General features: G+C 54.2%; 1 protein-coding gene across 2 annotated transcripts in view; it reads right to left on the bottom strand.

Annotated features, from left to right (window-relative positions):
• The window catches only part of ZZEF1 (zinc finger ZZ-type and EF-hand domain containing 1), a 100,994-nt gene that overhangs the window by 34,238 nt on the left and 43,200 nt on the right, over window positions 1-23,556 (bottom strand). For both annotated transcript variants that reach the window (XM_059379830.1, XM_059379831.1), the window contains exons 17-32: window positions 21,162-21,232; window positions 20,150-20,264; window positions 17,893-18,052; window positions 16,945-17,066; window positions 16,725-16,847; window positions 15,822-15,988; window positions 15,661-15,742; window positions 14,737-14,938; window positions 13,659-13,807; window positions 11,688-11,928; window positions 9,254-9,333; window positions 6,973-7,066; window positions 6,025-6,493; window positions 5,292-5,456; window positions 2,164-2,283; window positions 1,397-1,558 (exon numbers count right to left, since the gene is read on the bottom strand). In XM_059379830.1, coding sequence (XP_059235813.1) covers window positions 1,397-1,558; window positions 2,164-2,283; window positions 5,292-5,456; window positions 6,025-6,493; window positions 6,973-7,066; window positions 9,254-9,333; window positions 11,688-11,928; window positions 13,659-13,807; window positions 14,737-14,938; window positions 15,661-15,742; window positions 15,822-15,988; window positions 16,725-16,847; window positions 16,945-17,066; window positions 17,893-18,052; window positions 20,150-20,264; window positions 21,162-21,232 — 2,522 coding nt within the window. The remainder of the gene's footprint in view (window positions 1-1,396; window positions 1,559-2,163; window positions 2,284-5,291; window positions 5,457-6,024; window positions 6,494-6,972; window positions 7,067-9,253; window positions 9,334-11,687; window positions 11,929-13,658; window positions 13,808-14,736; window positions 14,939-15,660; window positions 15,743-15,821; window positions 15,989-16,724; window positions 16,848-16,944; window positions 17,067-17,892; window positions 18,053-20,149; window positions 20,265-21,161; window positions 21,233-23,556) is intronic.

Below are 23,556 nucleotides of genomic sequence, written 5' to 3'. Positions count from 1 at the left end.
ACACAGAGAGAGAAAAGAGCACCTTTCCCAATAATCTAGGGAGAGCTGGGTAACACACTCTTTTTGCCCTACGGGTCTCACAGATGGAACATTTCTGAACCTCTGTGGGGAGGATGTGCATTTGGTGCAGAGGATCTGTGGGGCTGCTGACAGAACGTTCCAGTAAGAGGGAGACGCCCTTTCCAGAGCAGACTACAATGGCTGAGGAACTAGAGGCTGAAAGGCTATACCTAGGGGTGTAATTCCCCACATCCACGCATCCTAGTGAACCTCAGTGACAGGTGGTCCCAGCACGCCAGAGAGCCTGGAGCCCCAGGGACTGGCTCTCCCACCAGCTGCTCTTCAGCCCGGACCCCACACACACACACACACACTAAGCCCTGGCCCTCAGTCTCATTCTAAATAGCTTCATACAGATCATCTCTGGGGCTCCTTTCAGATGCAAAGTCACGAATTCCCATGATTCTGGTTCATAGTTCATTGTAGCAACCAGAATTTTAAATGTGAAAGGATCTGCTCAACCACAAATGCAAACTATTTACCAACCAACTCACACACACACTTGTTGACTCCTGCGTCCCCCGACAGACTACCGCCAGGCCTCCTTGCACTCAGCTCTGGGCTGGGCGCTGAGGAACAAGGGGTGGCTGGAGGGGTCCTCCAGAACTACAGGGCCTAGGCGCAGGCTCGTACACCCACCCTGGCTGTGTCCGCGCACAGAGGGCAATGCCAGCATCTGGGACATAAGGAGACAGGTGCAGGTCTAGCTCCGCTTCCAGGATGCCCAGAATGTCTGAGAAAGTGAAGCCTGTGCCAACACTGAGTCACTAACTTCTGGTTCTCTCCCCAGGCCTTCCTTTCCCTGTCTCATTCTTTCTTCTCTATGCACACCAGTGGACTTGAGCAGGGCGGAGAGACACGCATTTTAAGTGGAAAGGAAAGAAAACCCACATGCTGATTTTTCTCATATCTTAAGTCCTTATAACGTGCAAGAGGTTACAATGGCTAAAGGCCCGTACACACAGAACTAAAAAATAAAGAAAAGGATTCTCCGATTCAGAAAGGTAGACGAGGGTCTCCAAAAATGTTGCGGATCCTCGTCCTCACAAGCCTACCACCAGCACCTCCACACACCTCCATGCACCAGGCACTGTTACCAACCCTGAGAAACACAACTCATTTACCCTTCACAACAATCTGAGGAGGTAGGTACCCATTACTGTCCTCCAGGCCTAAGAAGGAGGAAACGGAGGCACAGTGGGCTCAAATGAGCAGCCCAAAGTCCTCCGGCTGGGCTATGGCAGAGCCGGGATGCACTACGGGGAGGCTAACGCCAGCATCCGGGCCCTGAACCCCTCTGCTCCAGGCACTGCGGGGTGTGGGACTGGGATCTTACCTGATCACACTGTCGTGGACGCTTATATTTTCTTGTGACATCTTCATGAGGAGATGCGGCAACTGAATGTCCACAAAGAAGGCGAGATCGCCGGGTTCCCAGCCCATATCCAGAAAATGCAGCAAGGCCGTCTGCACACAGGACAAGGCAGGCAGCAAGGACCTAAGGACCCCAGGAAGCTGAGCGTTACCAAAGTCGCCGTCCCCAGCCGCCAGGATGACACAGAAGGTAAGTGGGAATCCGGTGTGTCTCCAGGTGAGCTCACACCCCACACAAGCCCTCCTCCAAGGGCAAGAGTCCCAGAAGCATGACGCCACACCTGCCGCAGGGTACTTTATGGTCAAAGAGCGTAAAAATCATGTCCAGTAAGCAGCCGGCCCCAAATTAGCACAGGTCATTCCTTCGGCGCAGACAGAGAAGGAGACCGCCTGATTTCAGGCTCCTGCCAAAATCACCTGCGCGGGATGGCGCTGGGGAACGGCTTCACACACGTCTTAAAGGTGCACGCAATGCACAAGAAGCTGAAAAGGACAGGTCACCTGTGCTTACGCAAAGCAGGAACTGCCCCCTTGAGAAAGGACAGAGCACACAGGAAAAGGACTGGGACATGTCCGAGTAAGTCCGCGCATGCAACCGGTACTGGGGGGTGACGTCCGTATCACTGCTCGCCCTCTCACCGTGGGCGTCCACACGCTCACCCAGGACGTGCACTTCCAAAGTCAGCAAACACGGAGTGCACGTGGAGACACGCAAACGCGGTACAGTACCTGTCGTGTATGCTGTGAAACCCTTTCACCGCCTCGACCAGCAGCAGGACAAACTGATAGTAAGTGTCGCGAACCTCCTTGTGCAGGCGCGCACCGCAGCCCTCCAAGTGCACGAAGTAGCTGCACACAGAGGGGAGCGGGGTCACATCTCTGCCGGCCGGCAGCGCCTACGCGGTCTGGACGCCCTTCCTGTGCCCAGCGCGCTGTGGAAGAACGCACTGAGAGCCCGGGGCTCGGGGGGCAATGGCGTGGCAGCGAGGAGTCGAGGAGTCGCCTGCCGGGGCCAGGGTGCAGGCAGGCGAGCATTCCTCCTCTGTAGCTCATCGGGGCCGCCCCCCAACCTTCGCTGCTCACTTCAGCCAGGCCCCTTGGCCCTGGCCCCCCAAACCGATGAGCCCAGCACCAAGCCCGCGGCCCCTCCCACCTCAATCCTTGTGCCCTGGGAGCCTTCAGGGTCCACAGGAACAACTCCCAGGTGTCCCTGTCACAGTCCCTCCAGCCGGACGGGCACTCCTCTGAGATCATCACTACAGGGACAGCAGGACTCCCGAGACCTGGACTCGAGAGCAGCCTGCTCTGCCTCCGACCCCATAGCAGCGGTCTCCATCCCCAGAAGCCCCAACCCATAAGGCTGCCTCATGTGTGGTAGCCGCGCTGAGACCCCGTGGCCCTCACCGTCCTCTCGCCCGGGCGACCGCCAACTCCCTGCCGCCTCTCCTTCCACAGACTGGCCTGAGAGAGCTCGCAGCGCCCTCAGAACAGCGCGGCGTAGTGGGGGCACTGCACATCAGGCTGACGAGCGTCGCTCTCCACTCAGGACCACGAGGCTCCCAGCTGCACTCGAGCAGCCAGTCAGACCAGCCTTCTCACCTCACACTACGACTTCAATCCCTCATGCCTCTCCTCAAACTGCCACGGCTTCCCCTAACCCTTCATGCCTGGCTGAGGACAAGGACAGAAAAACCACAGCGTCCCCCGTCCCGGCACCACCTGACCGGCCTGCACGTCCATCAGCACCACGCGGCTCCCGCATGACCTCCCTGGCTCTGCCCAAACCGACCCTCTGCGGCAGCCCCTGCCGTGTGATGGACCCTCTCCTCCTGTGTCCAGTGTGATTGGGACGGACGCCAGCCTGCCAACGTATGAAACGCGCCAGCGCCTTATCCTAAAACCCTCAGCAGAGCCCATGTCTCAGGCAATTCTGCCTTTTCCTCTGCTCCTCTTTAAGGCCAAGGTTCTTGAAATGGTTGTGGTCTCTCCCTACCTTGGACCTCCCACCCAATTTTCCTCCCAACTCAGTCCAGCCAGGCTTTCGGCCCCCAGACAAATCCAGCATGGGCTTCTGTGGCCCCACATCAGCGTTGGACGCAATGGACACATTCTTCTCTTGGCTTCGAAGAACCCATCATGCCCTGGGTTTCCCTCTGGATGGCCTCTCCTGCTCGACCTCCTTAGCTGACCCCTCCTCCACTGCCTGAGCTCTGAATGAAGAGGTGACCCTCGGGCTCAGTCCCGAGCCCGTTCTTATCTGTCTCTGCATGTTTCTTGGTCATCCAGTCTCATGGCTGTAAACACGGTCTATGTGCTAACAGCATCCCTACTCTAGCCCCAGCCCTGGCTTCTTTCTAGAACCTCAGACCCTTACCTTGACGTGCTGGATGCCTTTACTTGGATGTGAGAAAGGCAGGTCAAACTTAACACACCAAAGCAACATCTGATTTCTCACCCCAATCTGTTTCTTCCATTCTCTTCCCCTCAGTAAAATCCACCATGATCCACCAACTGTGGAGCCAAGACCCAGCAGCTCCCGCACTGCGGTCCCTTCTGCTCATTCTCCGCACCCCATCCCCAGGTGCGTCCCGGCAGCTCCATCTCCAGAGCAGATCCCGAGTGCCCTCCCTTCTCTCCATCTCCAGGACCACTGCAGGCTCTGGAGCCTGCCGCCTCCCACCTGGCCGGCCGCACCGTCTCCGGACTGCTCTGTGTCCACCCACACTTTCCCCTGGAGTGGTCAGATGTGACTTGCATAAACGTAAGACAGTGTGCTCCTCCTGGGCCTGGGGCTCCCCAGGTTCTCCCACCTACAGCTCAGAACAAAATCCAAACACCTGAAACCCTGCCCTACAAAGTCTGGCATCCTCCGAGCCCCAAATCACTTCCTCTGCTGCTCTCCTGCCATTCCCCCCCACTCAGGCACGCCAGTTTTCGCGCTGTTCCTGGGGCCAAGCCCTCACCCTAGGGCCTCTGCGCTGCTCCTTCGGCCTTCAGTGGGCCTCCCTCTGAGCTCACTGGTTACTCATCTCCTGGTTCGCAGGCTGACTTCTCAGCGCCATTCCCTGACCCCCAGACTACATCACTGTGCATGAAGCCGTCGTGCCTGGGATGGATACAGTAAGCAGATGGAGGAATGGACGCATCTCCTTTATCATCTGTTTTTCCTCAACACAATACAAGCTCCAGCAGGGGCGCCTGGGGGGGCTCAGTGCGTTACGTGTCTGCTTTCAGCTCAGGTTAGGATCCCCGGGTCCTGGGATCGGGCCCCCCATCAGGCTCTCTGCTCAGTGAGGGAGTCTGCTTCTTCCTCTGCCTCTGCCTGCTGCTCCCCAACTTGTGTGCGCACATGCACACTCTCTTTCTCTCAAAAAATAAAATCTTAAAATGAAAGAAAAGATAAAAGCACCATTAGAAGAAGACTCTTGTCTGCCTCGTCCACAGCTGCACACCCATCTCCTAGATCGGGGCCTGGCGCCAACACTCAGGCAACAGCAGCTAACTGGCTACCGGAACCACCTTGTGAGGTACTCAGATTAATGTCCTCACTGTGAACAAAAATCCAATCTAGCTCACAGCTTCCAGAAGCCAGCGGGCGGGCGTGGGGACACAGGGAACACAGTCCTCCCTGGTAAAAAAAAAAAAAAAGCTGATAAACTCACCAGAGGGAATAAACAGGTTTCTGGTATTGCTTACTATAGAAAGAACCCATTTCTCCTTAGGGCAAGAGTACTGACCAAAAATAAGCATTTACACCCCACCCCGAAATAACAGTTACTAATGAAAGATGACTTGGGTCTCCTTAAAGCGACCCATGCCTATCTTCCTCGCACGTGGGTGCGGGGCGGGTTACTCACTTGGTAAACTCCTTCTGGCAGGTCAGCAGCTCCAGCAGGAAGAGCACATATGGCGGGTGGAAGCAGTGGGGCTGTCCGAGGGACTCCAAGCAGTACTGAATGATCCTCAGGACCTCAAGGACACTCTGTGCCTGGGCCTTCCTTAAGGCAAGAACCTTCACAACGCTGAAGACAGAGGTCGAGTCAGGGGCAGCGAGAAAGCACGAGCAGCATGAGGGTGACGAAAGGAATGCCGGTCCGGAGGGGGTCCGGGCCCTGTCGGCCCCCGCTCAGCCAGCTCGAGGCCCAACCCGAAGCCCGACCCCCCACGCTCACACACTCACTAGTTAGAACGGAACTCTGGTATTTTTACTGCCCCGCAGAGACAAAGCTTTAATTCTCAACGCAGGAAATCATGAAGACATGCAATCCTTCCAGAGACGCAGGCCCGCCAACAATTTTGTCAGAAAACCTCAAATCCTAAGTTTCTCCCAGGATTAATATGAGACACATTTATAAATGATGGCTACGGAAACCAATGCTCCTTTTTTTAAAATCTTCGCGTACGTTACTGAGACCTAATAATGTACAAATCTTCAGTCACAAAATGTTTCTTTAAAAGGCAAGCGTAGTCACCCTGTTTTGTCTGGCATGCACTGACACAGATCTTAGTCTGCCCCCCCAGAACCTCCTCACTCCCTGCGGTGCGTAGGAGCCTGGCCTGGCCTGGGCACCAGGAGGGATGGCGGCTCACCTGTCGTGGGAGAGGGACTGGTCCTTGATGAAGTCGAGCATGTCCTTCAGCACGGGGTACTTCTCCTTCACAGTGGGCGCTGGCCTGGCCTCCTCCACAGACCGGAAGGAGAGCAGCCGGAGTCGTCCTCGGGCGAAGGGAGGCCGCCGGGCGGGGGCAGAAGGTGACAAGGGCTCTTCGGTGGTGGCAGAGGACAGGTCGGCAGCAGTGGGCCCACTGCTGGGTGGCAGCTTCGGCTGCACATCCGAGCCAGGACCCCCGTCGCCCGCAGCAGGGGTGCCCACTTCCACAGGCGACACGGAAGCCCGGAAATGCTCCTCGACCACAGAGCTCGTCCTCGGACGCCTGTCCCGTGGCTGGAGGTGATCTGTTTCATCTGCAGCCACCAGCCCGTCACAGCTTTCCTTTGAACTCACTCCCACGGGCAAAAATCTTAGTAACAGGAGACTCTTCTGAATACACTCTTTTGCTGAATGCAGAAAGCAAAGAAGGTAATGGAAAAAAAAGTCAAAATTCAACTTATTTACTTTCAGAGAGAAAATAATCTCCTTAAACTCTACAATTTAGGACAAGAAATACCTCCATTAATAAAGTGATATACTTCTCCCTCTGCCCCTCACCCTGTTCTTGTGCTCTCTGATTCTCTCTCACTCCCTCTTAAAAAATACATATATATATAATAATAACCTTTTAAGAAAATTAAAAAGGGCACCTGGGTGGCTCAGTCGGTGAAGCGTCTGCCTTCGGCTTGGGTCATGGTCCCCAGGTCCTGGGATTGAGGCCCGTGTAGGGCTCCCTGCTCAGCGGGGAGTCTGCCTCTGCCTCTCCCCCTACTCCTTCTCTCTTTCGCTCGCCCACATTCTCTCACTCAAATAAATAAGCACAATCATCTCGCAGACGGCTCTCCAGCTTCCCAGCATGCGTCCGCAGAAGGCTGAGCACACTCACCCAGGCCCTCGGGGTTCACCTCAGCAGCTTCTGACCCACGCCTTCCTTCTGCCTCATCCCCCAGCGTCATCAGGGACTTCTGCTTCATCTCCAGCTGCAGGGACAATGCGAGCCACACGGTTACAGCATCCAGGCAGGGCTGCAGGGGCAGCCTCACCAAGCTATAATCACACGCACCCAGCACACCACCACAAACGACCGCACCGTCATCGTCCAAATCTGGAGGGCACAGCTGTTTCTGTTGGTCCCAGAAGCAACCCAGGCTTGGAAGCTAATGGTGTATCCACAGCACTGTCTTCTCTTCAACTGTGTGCTGTTTGGGCAGGTGGCGTACCCCTGATCCCACTACTTTAAGAGTCGTGGAGCACACGGCTGGCTCAGTGGGTTAAGCGTCCAACTCTTGATTTCCACTCAGGTCATGTTCTTAGGGTCCCGAGAGCTGCATCAGGCTCCGTGCTCAGCACGAGTCCACTTCTCCTCTCCCTCTGCTCCTCCCCCGCCCCCATGCTTGTGCATGTGCATGCTCCCTCCCTCTCTCTCTCTCAAATAAAGAAACAAACTCTTCAAGCAGAATGTACAGCTCTGGAGCTGGGGGCCCTTGCCCGAAGCCGGCCCAGCACAGACAAGGCAGTGCAGGCTACAGAAGTGAATGGCTTGCTAAGGCTACACACCCAGTTTCCTGCACAAGTTGGACCAAAACTCGATCTCGGTGCTACCCTGGGCGGGGACACTTCTATGTGATGCTGAACCGGCCAGGCAGAGAACAGTGCCCCAAGGGCCAGCACAGGCCACGGTGCTAAAAGCCCAAGCAGACAACCACGTCTGGGAGAGAGGCTGGCACGTTGTCCAGCCGTCAGCAGTCTGTCCTACACTAAACCAGAAACAAGTCAACTGTCCAACCCTTCCCCTTCGAGCGCATATGGTAGCGACTTTATCACTCATTTTCTTACACCGCTACTACTGCCTTGGTTTCTCACAGCACACTGTCGTGACCCTCCTCGCACCATCTAGAAGACCACACCGTTTAATTTTAATTTTTCTGGATAGGATCTGTTCGTTTTGTCTCCATCCACCTATCCAGCAAGTCACTGCCATCACTACGTTCTAACTGCTGTGGAGCCTGGCCGAGCCCCTTTGGTTCCTGGGTTATCTCATGCATTAGACAAATCCTGGCACCAGTATTCTGAAGCTACCTGCATCTCTGGTCTGACATGTGTGCTAGATGGTTTGAGGTTCACAGACTCCTCCAACTCAGTGTCTCAAGCCACCTGTGTGTCCCCACACTCAGCATGTCCCAGAACAAATTCACTGCTGCCCACTGCCCACTCCCAACTCCAGGCTCCCACGGCCCAGCAAGTCCCCAAGTCGGGAACGTGGGAAGGGTCCTGGAGTCCACCACACTACGGACCACTCACAACAGCCACAGAACCTGCCCACTCTATGCCGAGGGGCAGCTGCCATGCTCATCAAAGAACCGGCTGGTCTCCCGCTCTCAGTCTCACTGCCCGGCCTCCCACTCACAGACGTTGCTACCATGTACGAGGCCAGGGAACCACCGTTCTCCAGTGCGGGAAGCCTTCCCTGTGGAACGCGGCCTCGCCACCATCTACAGCCATCAGTGGCCATCCAGGCCAAGAGGCCCCACGGAGTGGCCCTGGGGTTACTGAGGCTGTTAGGGGCTCACGGACACGCTCAGCACTCCCCACAGAAGGACGTGAAGGATTCTACATTATTTTAGCGCTTTTCATGTCACTGAACTTTAGTAAAAACAAACAGACTAGAGAGCTGCTTCCCTTAACTACGTGAACCCATGGTGGTAACAAAGAACAGAACAAAGCAAAAGGCTGACACATTGCAAACCAACCCCCCCTCCCCCCGCCACTCCTGGGTGGGACATAGGTGACATTCTTGGAATCTCCCACCCATCTTAATGTGAGTTCCTTGCTGGAGGGCAGAACAACCTTGGCATTGGCAAGGCCTCCGGTATCTTGTGGGTCCTCTTTAGCATATGGAAGTCCCACTGAAACCTCCCTTTCCTTACCGCCCCCCACCCCCATGGTACAGAACTGCCACCCCTCACAACCCCAGGGCAGCAGCTCTTCCTGCCCACTGGTCCTGTCCCCGTGATTTAATAAACCACCATTCTGCACCAAAGATATCTCAAGAATCCTTTCCTGGTCATTGGTTCCGGACCTCACTCCACTGACCTCACCTATAATCTAGAACCTCATCAGTGGGAAAATTCACAGCACATACAAACCACATGCAAAGAAAATCTTACCATCCATATTCGAATGCCGTCTGCCAAGCAATAGACCTGGGCAAACTCCTCGCTCAGGGCGGTGCTGCCCCCACTTTTTACTGGGGAGAGGAGAGATGATGAGATTATACCCAGTCAACTCAATTCGGTACTGCAGCGTTAAGCACAAAGTAGCTTCTAACTGTCCTCGCACAGAGAAAGGTCTTTCTCCTGATGCTCAGACCTTGCAGGTAAGTGGGTGTGGGGGAGGGGCAGGCCATTAACCCATAAACACCAGTAGTGGGTTCTCTGTGTTACCACAAAGTCATTTTTTTAAGTGAACATCTGAAATGGACATACTATTAAATTGAGTAAAATATTTAAAATAAACATATGAAAGTAAAATACCAAAAATATTAAAAGTAAAATAAAAAGTATTAAAAGTAAGTAAAAATAACTACTAAGATGAAAAAAGTTCATGGTATAAATTTTAAGTGAAAAAAAAGAGTTTTGAAACAGTATAAGTACAAAATTACCTACTTAACAACACTTATTAGAAATCTGTGTACATACATGACATATATGATACATATACAGATACATATGCCATATGAATATGCCTAGATAAAAGGGCCAGATAGATACACGGAAAAATGTTAACAGATGTCTTCTTGAACTTGTGAGATTATAACTGGTATTTTAAGGTTTCCTGTACTTGGTAAGTTTCCACATGAACGGATAATATTTTCATAATTAGAAAAATCACAAAGAAGTTGTCTGTTTCAAAGAAAGACCTAGGAGGCTGCTCCTTTCTTGGCTTGTAAGAACCAGAGGATCACAGACCAGAACAGCGAGGGGCTGTCCCGGAGCTGGCAGACAGCTGAGGGCTCGGGGCACATGCGGGCTGCATCACCGGGCTCCTCTGGCACTGGTAACACCGGGAACACTGTAGAGAACCACAGACCTGGCTCTGCCCTTAGGCAGCGCACCACCCAGTTGAAAAACTCCACCCATGTATCTCTAATACAAAAAGGTGGGCCATTTTTAAACAAAGATGAGCAGTTCAGCAAGACAAGCCCCTCCTTCAAGGAGCTCGCCTGCTCAGCAGGACCCAGGAACAGCGCCCAGAGAACAGAAACCAGCTGTACTTCCAAACAGGGCAAGGTTGTTCCGGAAGTGACCTGTATCCAGTTCCCATCAGACTGTGCCTCTCCTGAAATAGGGACGTGCTGTCTGAGTACCATCTGAAAAGAAGCTGGGGATCCTGCAATCAGCCAGAAACTCTGTTTCTCAGCTTTTGGTTCGAGCCTTTCGTCCACTCAGAGTTCCTACAGGTAAACAAGACTGTCCAGCTCTCTTATTACCATTTGATTACGAAAACATACTGGATTTTTTTTAAACCTGGCAGGTCACCTGGTCCCCCACCCCCTAGCAGAGATAGTCTTCCACAGGACACCTGTTTTCACAAAACCACCCACTGCCAATGGAGGTTTTACTTATTTGAGCAGCTTCTTCAAGGAAACAGTAAGAACTGAGGAAGGATTAACAGATGTTCTAGAGTCAGGAAATAAACCCTGCACCGTGAGGTCTGAAGAACCGGGTCATACAGGGCAGCAGCGATTGTCCTCAGAGCACTGACTAAGAGCAGCAGCCGTCCGGGGCCTGCTCTACCGGGGGAAGCACGGTCCCTGCTCAGCTCATGTGCACCATGAAAGCAACACACTCGCAGCTGAAGTGCTGGGGAAAGGCCTAGCTCCTCTTTACGGAGGGCGTGAAACACTTTTCCCTTGAGAGATTATGGGGGGAGAGAGCCCCTCCCTCCCACGGGTCCAGGTCCCAGCGGCTGCTGGCTACACTCACAGGACACAGCCGGCACTGCGGGTTGGTGGGGGGCGGAATGCGGGGGGGGGGACGCGAGGAACAGAGATGGCGACGAGCAGGCAACCAATCAGGAGGCCTCCAAAAGCTACAAATGCTTTAAGTCTAAAGACAAGAGTGAATACATTTCCCTCCTTGGTCATCAGCACCCTGAATTAGCCACACAACTCGGGGTCTGACCAGCATTTCTCAGGATGTCGGAGCTCTCGACTCCCGAGTTTACGGATAAGGGGACGAACGTGCAGAGAGCTTGTCTGACGAACCTGAAGCCACATGACTTCGAGTTCTTGCCCAAGACTATAACCCAAGTTAGGGCCTCCTTCCCTTAAACTTCTTGGCAGTTTTCCATGAGGATTTTGGAGAAAGAAGTGACCTGCTGATTAGGAAACTCAAGGCTACTTGTACACATGACAGTTGTGTAACTATAAACAGGTCACGGATCTTCCGACTGGCAGAGTGGGACTTAAACAGAGCAGGTCTACAGTTGTAGAAACATGTTTGTACTTCAAAATGCTTAGAAATGTTCCCGTAAGATAGGCTTTCTTAAAGCTTAGCAACTGGCCTTCAGATCAGAAATATTCCCTGTAATATAAGTTACCATATTTCTGCAGCTTCTCATACAAGCCTGGAGTACGACACACCAGAGCAGCAAAGGTGGCGTTCACAGCTTGATCAATAGTGGAACCAGCAACTATATCTGTCTTTGGGGCCTGTTTTCTACATGCCTGTATGAATCCTTTGAAAAGTTCTGAAAATGGCCCACAGAAGTTCTGGGCAGGGTCTGACTGTGCAAACTCAAGAAGAAAGTGGTGGCAGGGATCGTCGGGGATATTCTTGACCTGGAACAAAACAACAAGAACACATCGTGTTGAACGCAGGCCTTCACACGACCAAGTCCACCCAACACTGACCAGAACAAAGTAGGACAGAACAGAAAGCTTCACGCCACTGCGCAAACCAGACAGAAACGCGGCTTTTAAACAAGTAAAACCCTGAGCACACGAACACAAGCACCACCATGGACAGAAAGGTGATCGAGTGCCAAATGCCAGGAAGGGGCACCCAGGAGCCCCCAGGAGAGCTCCCGACAGGCTGAGGTGAGAAGGGAAGCTTGCTGGAGGGTGTGGGCTCTGGACTGGACCCTGAAGACTCCTCCGGCCCCTGAGGAACAAAACTGCCAGCAGACGTGAAGTCTCAGCTGGGGAGCGGCTGAGGGGTAGAGACATGCCGTGAGAGAAGCCCAGACAGAGCCTTGCCCGGCCCGATGAGGAGCCTGGATCCCACTCTGTGGGCAACGGGAGCCAATAATGGTGTCTGGCCATGGAATAACAAGGTAATTCAGTAGCTAAAAAACCCTGGTAGGGACACCTGGGTGGCTCAGTGGGTTAAGCCACTGCCTTTGGCTCCGGTCAGCATCCCAGGGTCCTGGGATCGAGTCTGGCATTGGGCTCTCTGCTGAGCAGGAAACCTGCTTCTCTTTCTGCCTCTGCCTGCCACTCTGCCTGCTTGTACGTGCACTCTCTCTCTCTTTAATAAATAAATACATAAATAAAATCTTCTAAAAAAAACAAAAAACCTGGTAGGTCCCAGTGTGCCAGGGCACGTGCAGGATGAGAGCCTGGAGAAAGATGCAGACGGAGGAGGTGGGAGGAGGTGAACACCCCAGGACAATCCACGGGAATGGTGGTGGACCAGGTGGGAGATGTGAGAACAAGACGGGGAGCCATGGCTCTGTGCCAAGGGAAACAATAATGACAGTGAGAGCAGCAAGCAGCCAGGGGAAGGGCACGTCCACTCCCGAGTGAAGCTGGGACACTGACAAGGAACCACCTAACGGAAGGATGGGGACACAGGAGTGGAGACTGGAGAAGCACCAGGACTATGGACTGATGTTTGGGGAGGTTGTGCACAGATGTGACAGCCAAAGAGAGAAGACGGGACGGTCTTGGTGGGCTGCGGGGACGGGGAGAAAGCCAAAACTCCTCCACTGTAAGGAAGGAAGAACAGGCGAGGCCCACTGAGGAGGCAGGGCCGCGGCTGGAGGTGAGGAGAGGACAGCGGGCTGTCAGGGAGCCGGTGGAAGACAAGCTCTGAAGGAGCCTGGTCTAACAGAGGTCAGGGGAAGGCCGAGGAAGAGCCCCAGGATTCTCAGCCGCCCACGGTGACGTGGGCAAGGGATGGAGCAGAGACGGAGGCAAGGGGGACGGTGAGAGACAACAGGCAGACGTGCCCAGCTCGGGAGTCATCGCAAGCCCAGGTAATAGGCCGCTCTTCCACAGAGAGCACGGAGTGCGCACAAACCGTTGACTCAGACGTCTGGCTCAGCGGCTGCAGAGACACAATCTACCGGCTCGTGAAGGGACTCGGCCAGAGTTCCCGAGCACCAACCACATGACTCGCTGGCCCCCAGGGCCCTCAGAGTGGACACCACGGGAACAAGGGATGGCCCCTGACGTCGGGCCGCTAACGGCTGAGCAGGGGTGAGGACGCCGATAGCAGGGCTCACAGAGGAAGCAGAAGCTATCAGCAAACACTCTGTTCCCGGGAGAAAGACGGCGCAAGTAAATACCTCCTTACTATCCTGGTGCGGGGGAGTGGGCCAGCTCGCTGCTAATCCCAACTCTGGACTCAGCTGATGCCTGAAGACAGGTTTCCACAGCGGGGAGTTCAGGACCGAAGCCATTTTTGCGGGAGGCACCACCATGTCACTCCCGAACTCTGGAAAGAGAAGGAGGCTGGTGAGCGCGCTGTGTCTCTCCCATGACACCGAGAGTCTGGGGGCTGGCCAAGACAAGGTTTCGACCACGGGGGTGTTCCGAGGATGTGCCGGGGACCCACCCCCATTTCCCAGCACGGAGCTGTGCTACGTGACGGACACGCACCCCGGATGCACCCCCACAAGAGCACCTTGGGGCGCGGCCCTGCCACGGGCAGCCTCGCTCGCTCGCACCTATGGACCTGCCAGGGCAGGAGGCGAAGTGAGCTGAGACCACGGCCAGGAAAGAGCTGGAGACCATGGCCAAGTATCTAATGGGGGAAATGTTCACAATTTGCAAAGTTAAGTTTGAAAAAAAAAAGAATTAAATACCCAGCCAGATGTGTTTACGAACAGGCATGAGAAAAAGTCTAGACGGGAATATGTTAGCATGTTAGTCACAGTTCTCTCTGGGCGTTAGGACTAGGAATGACTTTTCTCCTTCATCTCTCTCCATCATGTAACTTCTATGATATTTCCTTTGACAGTCAGAAAAACTCAGGAAAGGAAACAGAAATAAAACATACTAGGAAGTTTTATTCTGTAATTCTCGTTCCTTCGATGCATTTAATAACAAAATTGAAAAAATCCCTTTAAGACAAAGTCCACGTTCCTGCATGTGACATAAATATTCACGTGGTTAAACGATACATGGCTAATTTACTCTATTTCTGCCTTCCGAGTTTCACAAACAAGAAGCCTCCAAAGCTGCTCTCTAGCCCAGGCATCCTCAGTCCCACTGGGACGTGCACCCAAGTTCACCTCGAAAGTACCTGATGGCCTGGCACTGAGCGGCCCTGGCTGCGGCCTGGTGTGGTCTACAGGCCCGCAAGGACGGACACCGTCACACCCACACCCGCCCTCGTGTGGAGCCGACACGCAAGGGACTCACGGTGCACGGACTTGAGCGCCATGCACTGGGCGGCCAGGCGTCCCATCAGTCGGGAAACGAGCAGCTGCAAGTCCAGCGCCCAGGACACAGCCACATCGGGCAGGCCGTAGGCGGTGACGGTGAACTTGTAGCCCCACTCATTGTTGCTGCTGTCGGAGTGGAAGAGGAACTGCAGCCGGGGGCCAGCCTTAAAGGTCACTTTCTAGACACAAGCACAAAAGCCATGAGGTCAAACACGGTTGAGAAAATACCCCTTTGGGGCGAACATTCTTTAAGACTCAGACACTTGTATCCAACATCGGTGTCTATCCTCGCCCTCCAGTCTCACCACACCTGCCCAGGTGACTGGAGGGGCGACTGAAACACAAAGTCCATGACTGTACTGCGTGAAGAAGCAACGGTGGTAGGTTTCTAGACCTCGGACGCCCATCTGCCCACTGCCTGCTCATCCAGAAACGGTGCTCGTGCTCCCCACTGAGATCACCAGAGAGCGCGCCAATGGGGGGAAGCAGCACTTCGCCTGCCCCAGAGACCACACAGTCCTCTGGTGGGCACTGCCGGCTTTCACCACGGGCTCTGGGCCTTCCTGGATCCCTAGCCCCACACACACCAGACAATGTGACAGAAACCAGGGAGAGGCAAACTGTGCTGTGAAGAACCAGACTGTGAGTTAGGAGACCTCCCAGGCCGTCCAGTCTCTGCAGCACCCAAGCAGCTAGAAATAACCCATCAAGTGATGAGCAGGCTGGGTGCTGAAGCACCCTGATCTACAGGACAGGTGGCTGGCTGTCACTGCCAGGTCTGCAGAGCCCTTCCTTTCACAGAGGTGCAGGGGAAGTGCTTCGCTTCCAGACCCCCAGGCCCTGACCAGGAGGGAATCGGAGCAGAAGTGCGCACATCACTCCTTCTGGGAGCGCCACTCACCTTGGGCCACTTCTCGGTGCCGACCTTGGTGTCATAGCGTGTTTTTCCTCCTCTGGCGTCAGTGAATTCCAGATAATCATACCTGGGAAGGCATAATCTCCATCACTCTCCTTCTCTCATTTTAACCCGCTGTCGCTTAGGAGAAGACCATGGAGTCTTACCTTTTCTCCGTCTCACACCGCTCATCAAACTCCACCTCGAAGTAGGTTGCCCCCGGGCTCACAAAAACAGACACCTCGTGGCAGTTGTTTTCATAGTTGTGGGCAGACTCCTTTGTCCAGGTATGTAACACCACGGGACACTCCTGCTGCCACATCTCTGCGTCGAGCTACAAACACAAATGAGTCAAGAAACCAAGTGCCGGTCACTCTGTGTCCTGCCACACGGAAAGCTGTGCATCTGGGCCCCAGACAGACGGCCCAGGCACCGGACACACACAGTCACATGGGCTACAGAGAGCCCCGTGTTCCACCTGCGGACAGGTCAGCGTGCCTCTAGCCCTTAGCAGAGGGCATGTGTGTTTTCAGTACAAGATTAGCCTGTTTTCCTGCAAGTCACTACTCGCATGAATTTCCAGTGAGAAGAAACATTGAATTGGGGACCTCGGCAAATCTGAGCCCATCCTCTAGTCTCTCTCCATTTTTTAGTCTTTGCTTTTTCACCTTTAAAATAAGCTTTATAACGTATGCTCTTTCTACTCCCACAGAGTTGTTCCGGGACTCAAAGAAGAAAGTGCAAATCTCTGTGTCCCATAAAGTTAAACAGGGAGAAAATTCTGTTAAATACCCAACCTTCGAATCTGCCTTTCAACACGTCGTGTCTCTTCTGGACTCCAATCTGGTCATTCACCTACCGGGTTCTACACAAGCTCTGGGCTGTGAGAACGGACCACCCGCATACAGCCTCCTGGCCATGTGGGCCATGCCCAGTCCCCAGGCCACCACGCACCTTCATCCGCGAACCACTGATACCACGTTGCGGGGAGGCCTTTGGAGGTGGGTCCCCCCGGTGGTTCCGGCACTCTCAGAGGCTGCAGCACGAGCGCCGGCACCCACCCCGGTTACCTTATCGAGCAGCCCTTCTGGGTCGGCACAGAGCCGCCTCAGTAGCCCCGTCAGCGTGCTGAACTCGCGTAGCAGCGTGCAGTGGGGGATGTCCAACGCACAGAAGTCCAGCAGGAAGATGACCTGAAGGAGATCGATGAGGCCCTCAGTACCCTCCTCGGACTCTGCTGGGGCTGCAGCTTACAAAACCCCCTTTCCAGAGACCCTCACCGTGTCTTACCAGTTGACGAGCTGCCATTGAAAACACCGAGTTACATAACTTTTCTACGATGGTTTTTCCACTGTGCTGTGACAAGAGGGATTCCAAAATCACTCTCAAGCTTGCCAGAAACTGCCTCACATCTGCCGAAACATAGAGACAGCAGTTAGTATCATGTGCGGGACCCACATCCTTTGCTCGGTCATCATGAAGGACAAAGCTGGAGAGGGTCTCAGGTGCAGTGATAAGAATTCCACATCAAAAGGCCACCGAGTGCCACGGGTATGTTTTCCTCTGGGAGGAAAGGCAGTGCAGATCTCAGGCAAGGATCGCTCTGAAAGGCAGATTTCGGTCTTTGCTACTTTGGGATGAGGTGGTTCTTGGCTGAGCAGCCCAGCAGCCAGGGTGAAGTCTCGCTCTGCTCACAAGGGGCCCGTCTCAGGAGGCCAGGCCTCAGGCCAAACCGCAGGAGCCAGCCCTGGGCCCCATCAGCAGTCCTGTCACACTGCTGGGAGTCCACGTGCCACACGCGTATTTCTCAGAACCTGGGGAAGGTCACATCATTGTCTGCAGGTTTCTGGGACATGAACAAGAGCATTTTCGGGGTGTGCAAAGACCACAGCAGTGGCCCCCTACACCTGAGATTTCACAAGTTCAAGCCTCTCCCGTTTGGGTGCCTTGACGAAAGCCCAGATGACGGGCTCTGCTGTACAGTGTGGTGTCACCTGCTGTGTGACAGAGGGCCCCAAGGCGGGAGCGCTGGGCACACCACACACTCACAGCACTCTGGGCAAAAAGACAGGCCACAGAACCCTAGATGAGGAAGGAACCACCACCCAGAGACAGACTAATCTGCCACCCGGGACAGAAAACCCTCTGGGCACTCCGTGCACGAGGATCCGAAGAGAGCGGCAAGGCCCAAACAGCCCTGTACTCTGGCGGGGGTGGGACGGCATGGCCGGTACTCACACTGCTCCAGCAGGTCGGCGGCACGGCCTCTGGCTGCGGGGTCGGCGCTCTTCAGCTGCAGGAAGCACCAGGAGAGCAGGCTGCCCTGGACGGCCCAGAACAGGGACAGCAGCACGGAGCCAGCCTCCCCTTGGGCACCCGTGAGCACCAGCAGTTCACACTGTGAGAAGCAGACAGAGGACGTTTTCACGGCAGGGGCAGAGCACAGGACATGGGCACAGGCATGCCATCCCTGGCCCAGAGCTGTCCGCGTTTCAAATGTGACCGAGAGAAAAGGCAGGTGAAAGCCCCTCTCTCACCCTCCCGCTCTCCAGAGGCTTCCCGCATGGTTTTCACCGTCAGCAGCCTCCCCTTCTGTCCCCTTGGGGTCTCGTCCTACCAGCGACCCCCTCTCTCTTACGCCCGCAAACCCCGTTTCTCTCTGGGCCCTTCCCCGGAGCCTGACATCACACCTATCCCACCTGAAAAGTCATTTTCTGCCCCTCGGTGGCTCTCCAGCTATCAGCTCTGTTCTCACCTGACCTCAAGGAGTAAATTCCTGCACAAAGATACCACAAGCTATGTCCGTCCCACAATCTCCACATAGTTGCCCCCACCTAGAAACAATCCCACTGGCCCTCCAAAGTAACCGGGATACACAGTGGCAAGTTCCCGAGGGGAGTTCCGCACACCAGCGACAAGAGATCAACCGCATTGTGCATGTCCATGTGGACAAGCCTCAGAAACGGTATGTTTCGGATGTGTGCCATGGGACCAGGCCAAACAAGCCTGCTGCACAGGAAAAGCCAGACAGGAAAGATCGGTGTACACCTCACAAGGGTGGCTGCCTCTGCGGGGGAAGGCCTGTGGTGCAGTGGGCATTTCAGCTCTCGGCTCTCCCTCAGTGGCCATACCAGTCCCAGCACTGACTCAGCTCCTGAGTGTCCAGGAGCTCCCGCCATCTCAAGTCCTAGAATGAAGTCACATGTTCCAAGACCACCCCCGGCCCTTCTCCTCTTCAAATACTGGCCCTCCCCATCTTGTCCCTGGCTTTCTGCACAAGCGTGAGCACAGGCGGTGGCAGGAATAGAGGCAGATGGGAGTGGGGTGCGGCCACCAGGGCTCAGAGCAAATACGGATGAGCAGCCGGCTGGAGGAGGGGCTTCAGGGAAGACAGAGATGGGCCAGACAGTCTGGAAATGAGACAGAAGGCAGGCAGGAGGCAGCCAGAGAACATGAATGTGACAGCAGCGACTGAGGATGCGGGCATCCGAGTGGGACAGAGACGACCCTGGACTGGAAGTCATACTAGGTGTGCAAGGGCCAGCCCACGGGGTGATCCCGGTTAATGAGAGCCTGGCACTCTCAAAGCTGTCTCCCTGCGTGCAGAGCAGCCAGGAGCGGATGGAACTGTGGCTCTGGCAGCGACCCAAAACAGCGTAGCACTGACGGGAGAACCCAAGTAAAGGGCGGAAAGACACTCCAGTTCGGCCACAGAAGACACTACCATAAAGTCTCCGTCACTCCACGCTTCTGGCGTGTGGACTGGCCTAGCCCACATCACGCCCCATACCCCAGTCCATGTTCTGTCCAGAGAGCAGTCCTTGGTCCCCTAGTCATGGGGTCCTGTCGCGTCAGAGTCCCAGGGTGTGCGGTGTCACACAGACTCATAATCCTGTCCCAAGAGGCTCTAAGGCAGGAGCCTGGGCTGGGACCTAGAAACCCAAATTTCTGCCCAAACACCACACTTGACAGGTGGACGACACTGTGAGAAACAGAATCCTTCATGTTGAAAAAAACAAAGTGAAAATTTGAAAGTATCACTAGCACACACAAGAGAGACTATCTTCTCAGACTTGATTAGCATGTGCGTTTCCTAAGGCATCTTAAATTTTTAAAAAAACTAAAGCAGTTTTCCACGGAACTCCCTCCCTCCACAGACACAGGCCTAAGTGCTGGGCTCACGGACTGCACCCCAGGGGACATGGCAAAGACCTCCTTCGCGAGGGAAGTCTCAACAAGCACGTCTACACATGGATGGCTCGCTGACTAGCACAGGACTGGCCCCAAGAGCCAGGGATCAGGAGCCACGGCAGGCTGGGGACTGTCAGTGACCATCTGGAACAGCCCCGGGACAAAGATACACCACACTGTGAATGAGGCCAATGGGGGTGGTGCCCGCCATCACCGGGTCACGAGGTGAGGGGAGGTGAAGGGGACCAGGACAATGGAGGCGGCGATCACCGGGTAGGAGGGGAGCGGAGCAGCCACCAGTTACCTCTCGGGCAGCGACGGACAGGAGGGTGCTTGTGACCGCTAGTACTTCAGGGTTGTTCAGGTCGGCCACGTCACCCTTCTCAGGCAAGAGCAGGAGGCCACCTGGATCCTTATCACTGAAAGGACAAAAGTCTGTCACGACATGTTGTTTCAGGCACAGCACCTTCATGCTTTTGTCTTAAAAGTTTTCAGAAAAGGATGCAGGATTTCAGTGCTAGTTCTGCGCGTTGTGGAGGAGTCTGGGTCAGGAAAAAGGCAGGTCCCAGCTGGGTCTGGGCCGCTGTCCGTCCCCCATGTCCTGAGTAAGCTCAGGCCATACAACTCAAGTCTTGAGCAGAGAGTCTGAGGAGTCAGTCTGGTGACTCTATCACTGTGACCACCAGCAAGAAAGACCCCTGATCTCACGGGGGCTAACTGCACAGTCCAGGCTGCACATTCATGTCTTCAGAAGCTCCCCTAATGAGCTCCGAGGCTCTTTCGTTGCCCCGATCCTCGAATGCAGACCCACTCGCAGCCCTCTGAGTCTGCCCCACTCTAGATACGGCCTCACATGTCAACAGGAACTTGGGCCCCGCGTTCCCTCCCTTCTTCAAGAGCCTGGGCCTCCAGGAGGGCCGCCTACAGGGCCACTAGCTGCTCCTCCAGCCAAGCACGCACAGATCTCCGAGTCGCCCCCTCCTGGCACACTGCCCTGGCTCAACTCCCGCTCTGTGCTTCTGGGTTCTCAGACCTGAGTACAGGACGCCCAGCTCCTCCGGCTTCAGTCCGCGTCTTTGACCTCAGCATCACCAAAAAATGGGAGCACTTGGAGCTCCTCAGTGGGTGCTGCCCCCAATGGAGGACTAGGCCGTGGCTCAAACTCCTGATAAGGTCATCGCCCCACCACCACCTGACCCATTCCTCTGACCAGTGGCCTCTCCCTCCAGGAATCTGGCTGAGCAGAGGGGACAGAAAGCTAAAGCAAACCTCGCGAACATGGGAGCGACGGAGGGCAGAAAATGCCAGGAACTCACCTAAAATAGGCGCACAGCGAACGGAAAGTGAGCTGCAGGGACTGCTTGTGCTCCTGCTCGGTGACGTGCTTCTAGAAAACAATGAAGTGCATGGTCAGACACCTGTTCCACAGCATCCCAGAGCCCGGGCAGCACGAAGGGCCACTGGCCCATTCCCGAGCACGGTGCTAGCACACGCTCCGCAGCGCGCCACTAGGCCTGGCCCGGTGCTGGCAGGAGCCGGCTCCCCGTTGCAACAGAAGACGGCAGGCTCACTGCAGGGCACTGCTAAAGCTCCCACAGCCAGGCTTTCCCGCGAGAACTCGCGATGCGAACATGTGGCAGGCGGGGCGCTTCTCATCCCTGGGCACAACGCGAGAGCAAAGGGCAGGAACAGCGCATTTCTCTCGAGTATTCTCTCAGCTCTGAAATCGGACCTAAGCTTTCCCGACATAAGCCAGAGCAGCCTAAAGTCACAGTTGTAGGAATCACATCTCTTGACGAGGCTACTGGGCCACTTTAGGATCCCTCTTTTAATGCAATAAACGTGCTGAACACCAACTGTCAGGCAAGGTGCTGGAGGGGGTCTCCAGAGCAGTGAAGACCCAGGGCCCTGCCTGGCTCAGGAGGGTGGGAGACGCAAGATGCGCCTTCCGTTCGTCAGCGTGGAAAGGGAAAACGGAGCCCCACCACCGCCGTCCATAGGGACGGGTGAAGGGAAAGCGACGGGGCTGCAAACGGATGGCAATGCCATTCAAGAGGTCACGTGTCATCTGCCACTTCTATGTGCGGGACACACTCGAGCAAAGCAAGTCACTGCGAGCGGCCTGGCAAATGCCGCCAGTAAACAAGGAAGACGGGAGTCCTGCCCACAGTCCGGTGGGTCAGGCCGGCAGATGCTGTCCAAGGTCAGGAGTCTGGGTGGAAACTGACCCTTCAGGCTGACATGCAAATTTTGCAGACAGATGAAAACAGCGTAAGATCCTGCCTCATCCCCAAAACCATCCGCAGTCACCTGACCCTAGGACTTGGCCCCATAACACTCTGCGGCTTCTCCCTGTGGCCGGTGTCCCCAGCTGGAATATAGTCCCCTGGCTCCAGAGACCATATTTGGTGCTTTTGTTCCCTCCTTTCTTTCTTTCTATGCACCCCATAAAAACTTTACTACATTTGCTAATTAGTTGCTGCATTTATAAATGCCTTTTTATGGGCGCCTTGGTGGCTCAATGTTAAGTTAAAGCCTTTGCCTTCAGCTCATCATGACCCCAAGGTCCTGGGATCAAGCCCCACATCAGGCTTTCTGCTCAGCAGGGAGCCTGCTTCCCTCTCTCTCTGCCTGCTGCTCTGCCTACTTGTGATCTATCTCTGTTAAATAAATAAAATCTTGAAAAAAATAAAAAATAAAAATGCTTTTTTAAAATGCTAGATCTATTTTCTTCACTAAGCTCCTACCAATAATTCTACTACTTGCTTGTCTACAGACAATAAAAAACAATCTATAATTCTATCACCTATAAAGAATTATTTATCTTATCCTTTCCGATTATGATTAAAATCTCTCTTCCTTGTCCTACCGCACTGGCCAGACCCTCTGACGACCTCCCGAGAAGCAGCGGCCGGTGAGCATCCATGTCTTCCTCCTCATTCTGAAAGGGATGCTTCTAGGGTCCACCATCCAGCATATTGTTAAAAGTCTGGGGCACACGCCCTCCAGAAGGTTGGGGGAGTTCCTTTCTGCTCTGAGTTTGCTAATGGTTTTATAGTTTTAATCTTCATCAGAATTTAATCTTACTTAAATGTTTTCTGTATTTACTGACATAACGTTTTCCTCTAACCTCACTTACTAATTTTCTAACATTAAACCACCCTTGTATTCCTAGGGTAACTCCCAGTCAGTCAGCACTTTGGATTTTACCGGACCAGTTTACAAATGTTTCGTTAGGCTTTTCTTACAATGTTTACAAGAAAGCCTGACCTCTAAGTCTGCTTCCTTGCCACTCTTTTATGTTTCCGTGTGTCATGCCACCTCTGAAGCACTGGGAACTCTGGAGCTCTCTGGCCTACATGTGTTCAGCATTGCTCAGAGAAATTTTTTTGTTTTTTTTTTTTTTTTTTTTAATACTTTGAGAGAGAGAGAGCACGCGCCCATGCATGTGCACCTGGAGGGGGACCGCAGAGAGAGGGATGAGCAGACCCCGTATTGACCAAAGAGCCTGATCAGAGAGAGAAATTTTTGTTCTCACATTGTCATGGATCTGTTTCCCCCTGTATCACACTCATTTTCCCACAGAAATACTACCTTGAGGACTAAAAATCTGGATCTTTGTACGGGATATTCCACTTGGTAACACACTGCTCATAAACCCTGAGAGCACTTTTCACCGGCCACACTTGACGTCTGAGTGCAAGGGGAACA

The sequence above is a fragment of the Mustela nigripes genome, chromosome 16 (assembly GCF_022355385.1).
Source record: "Mustela nigripes isolate SB6536 chromosome 16, MUSNIG.SB6536, whole genome shotgun sequence".
Taxonomy (NCBI): Eukaryota; Metazoa; Chordata; class Mammalia; order Carnivora; family Mustelidae; genus Mustela; species Mustela nigripes.
Note: the sequence above shows the minus strand (reverse complement) of the source record. Positions and strands in the feature narration are given on the sequence as shown.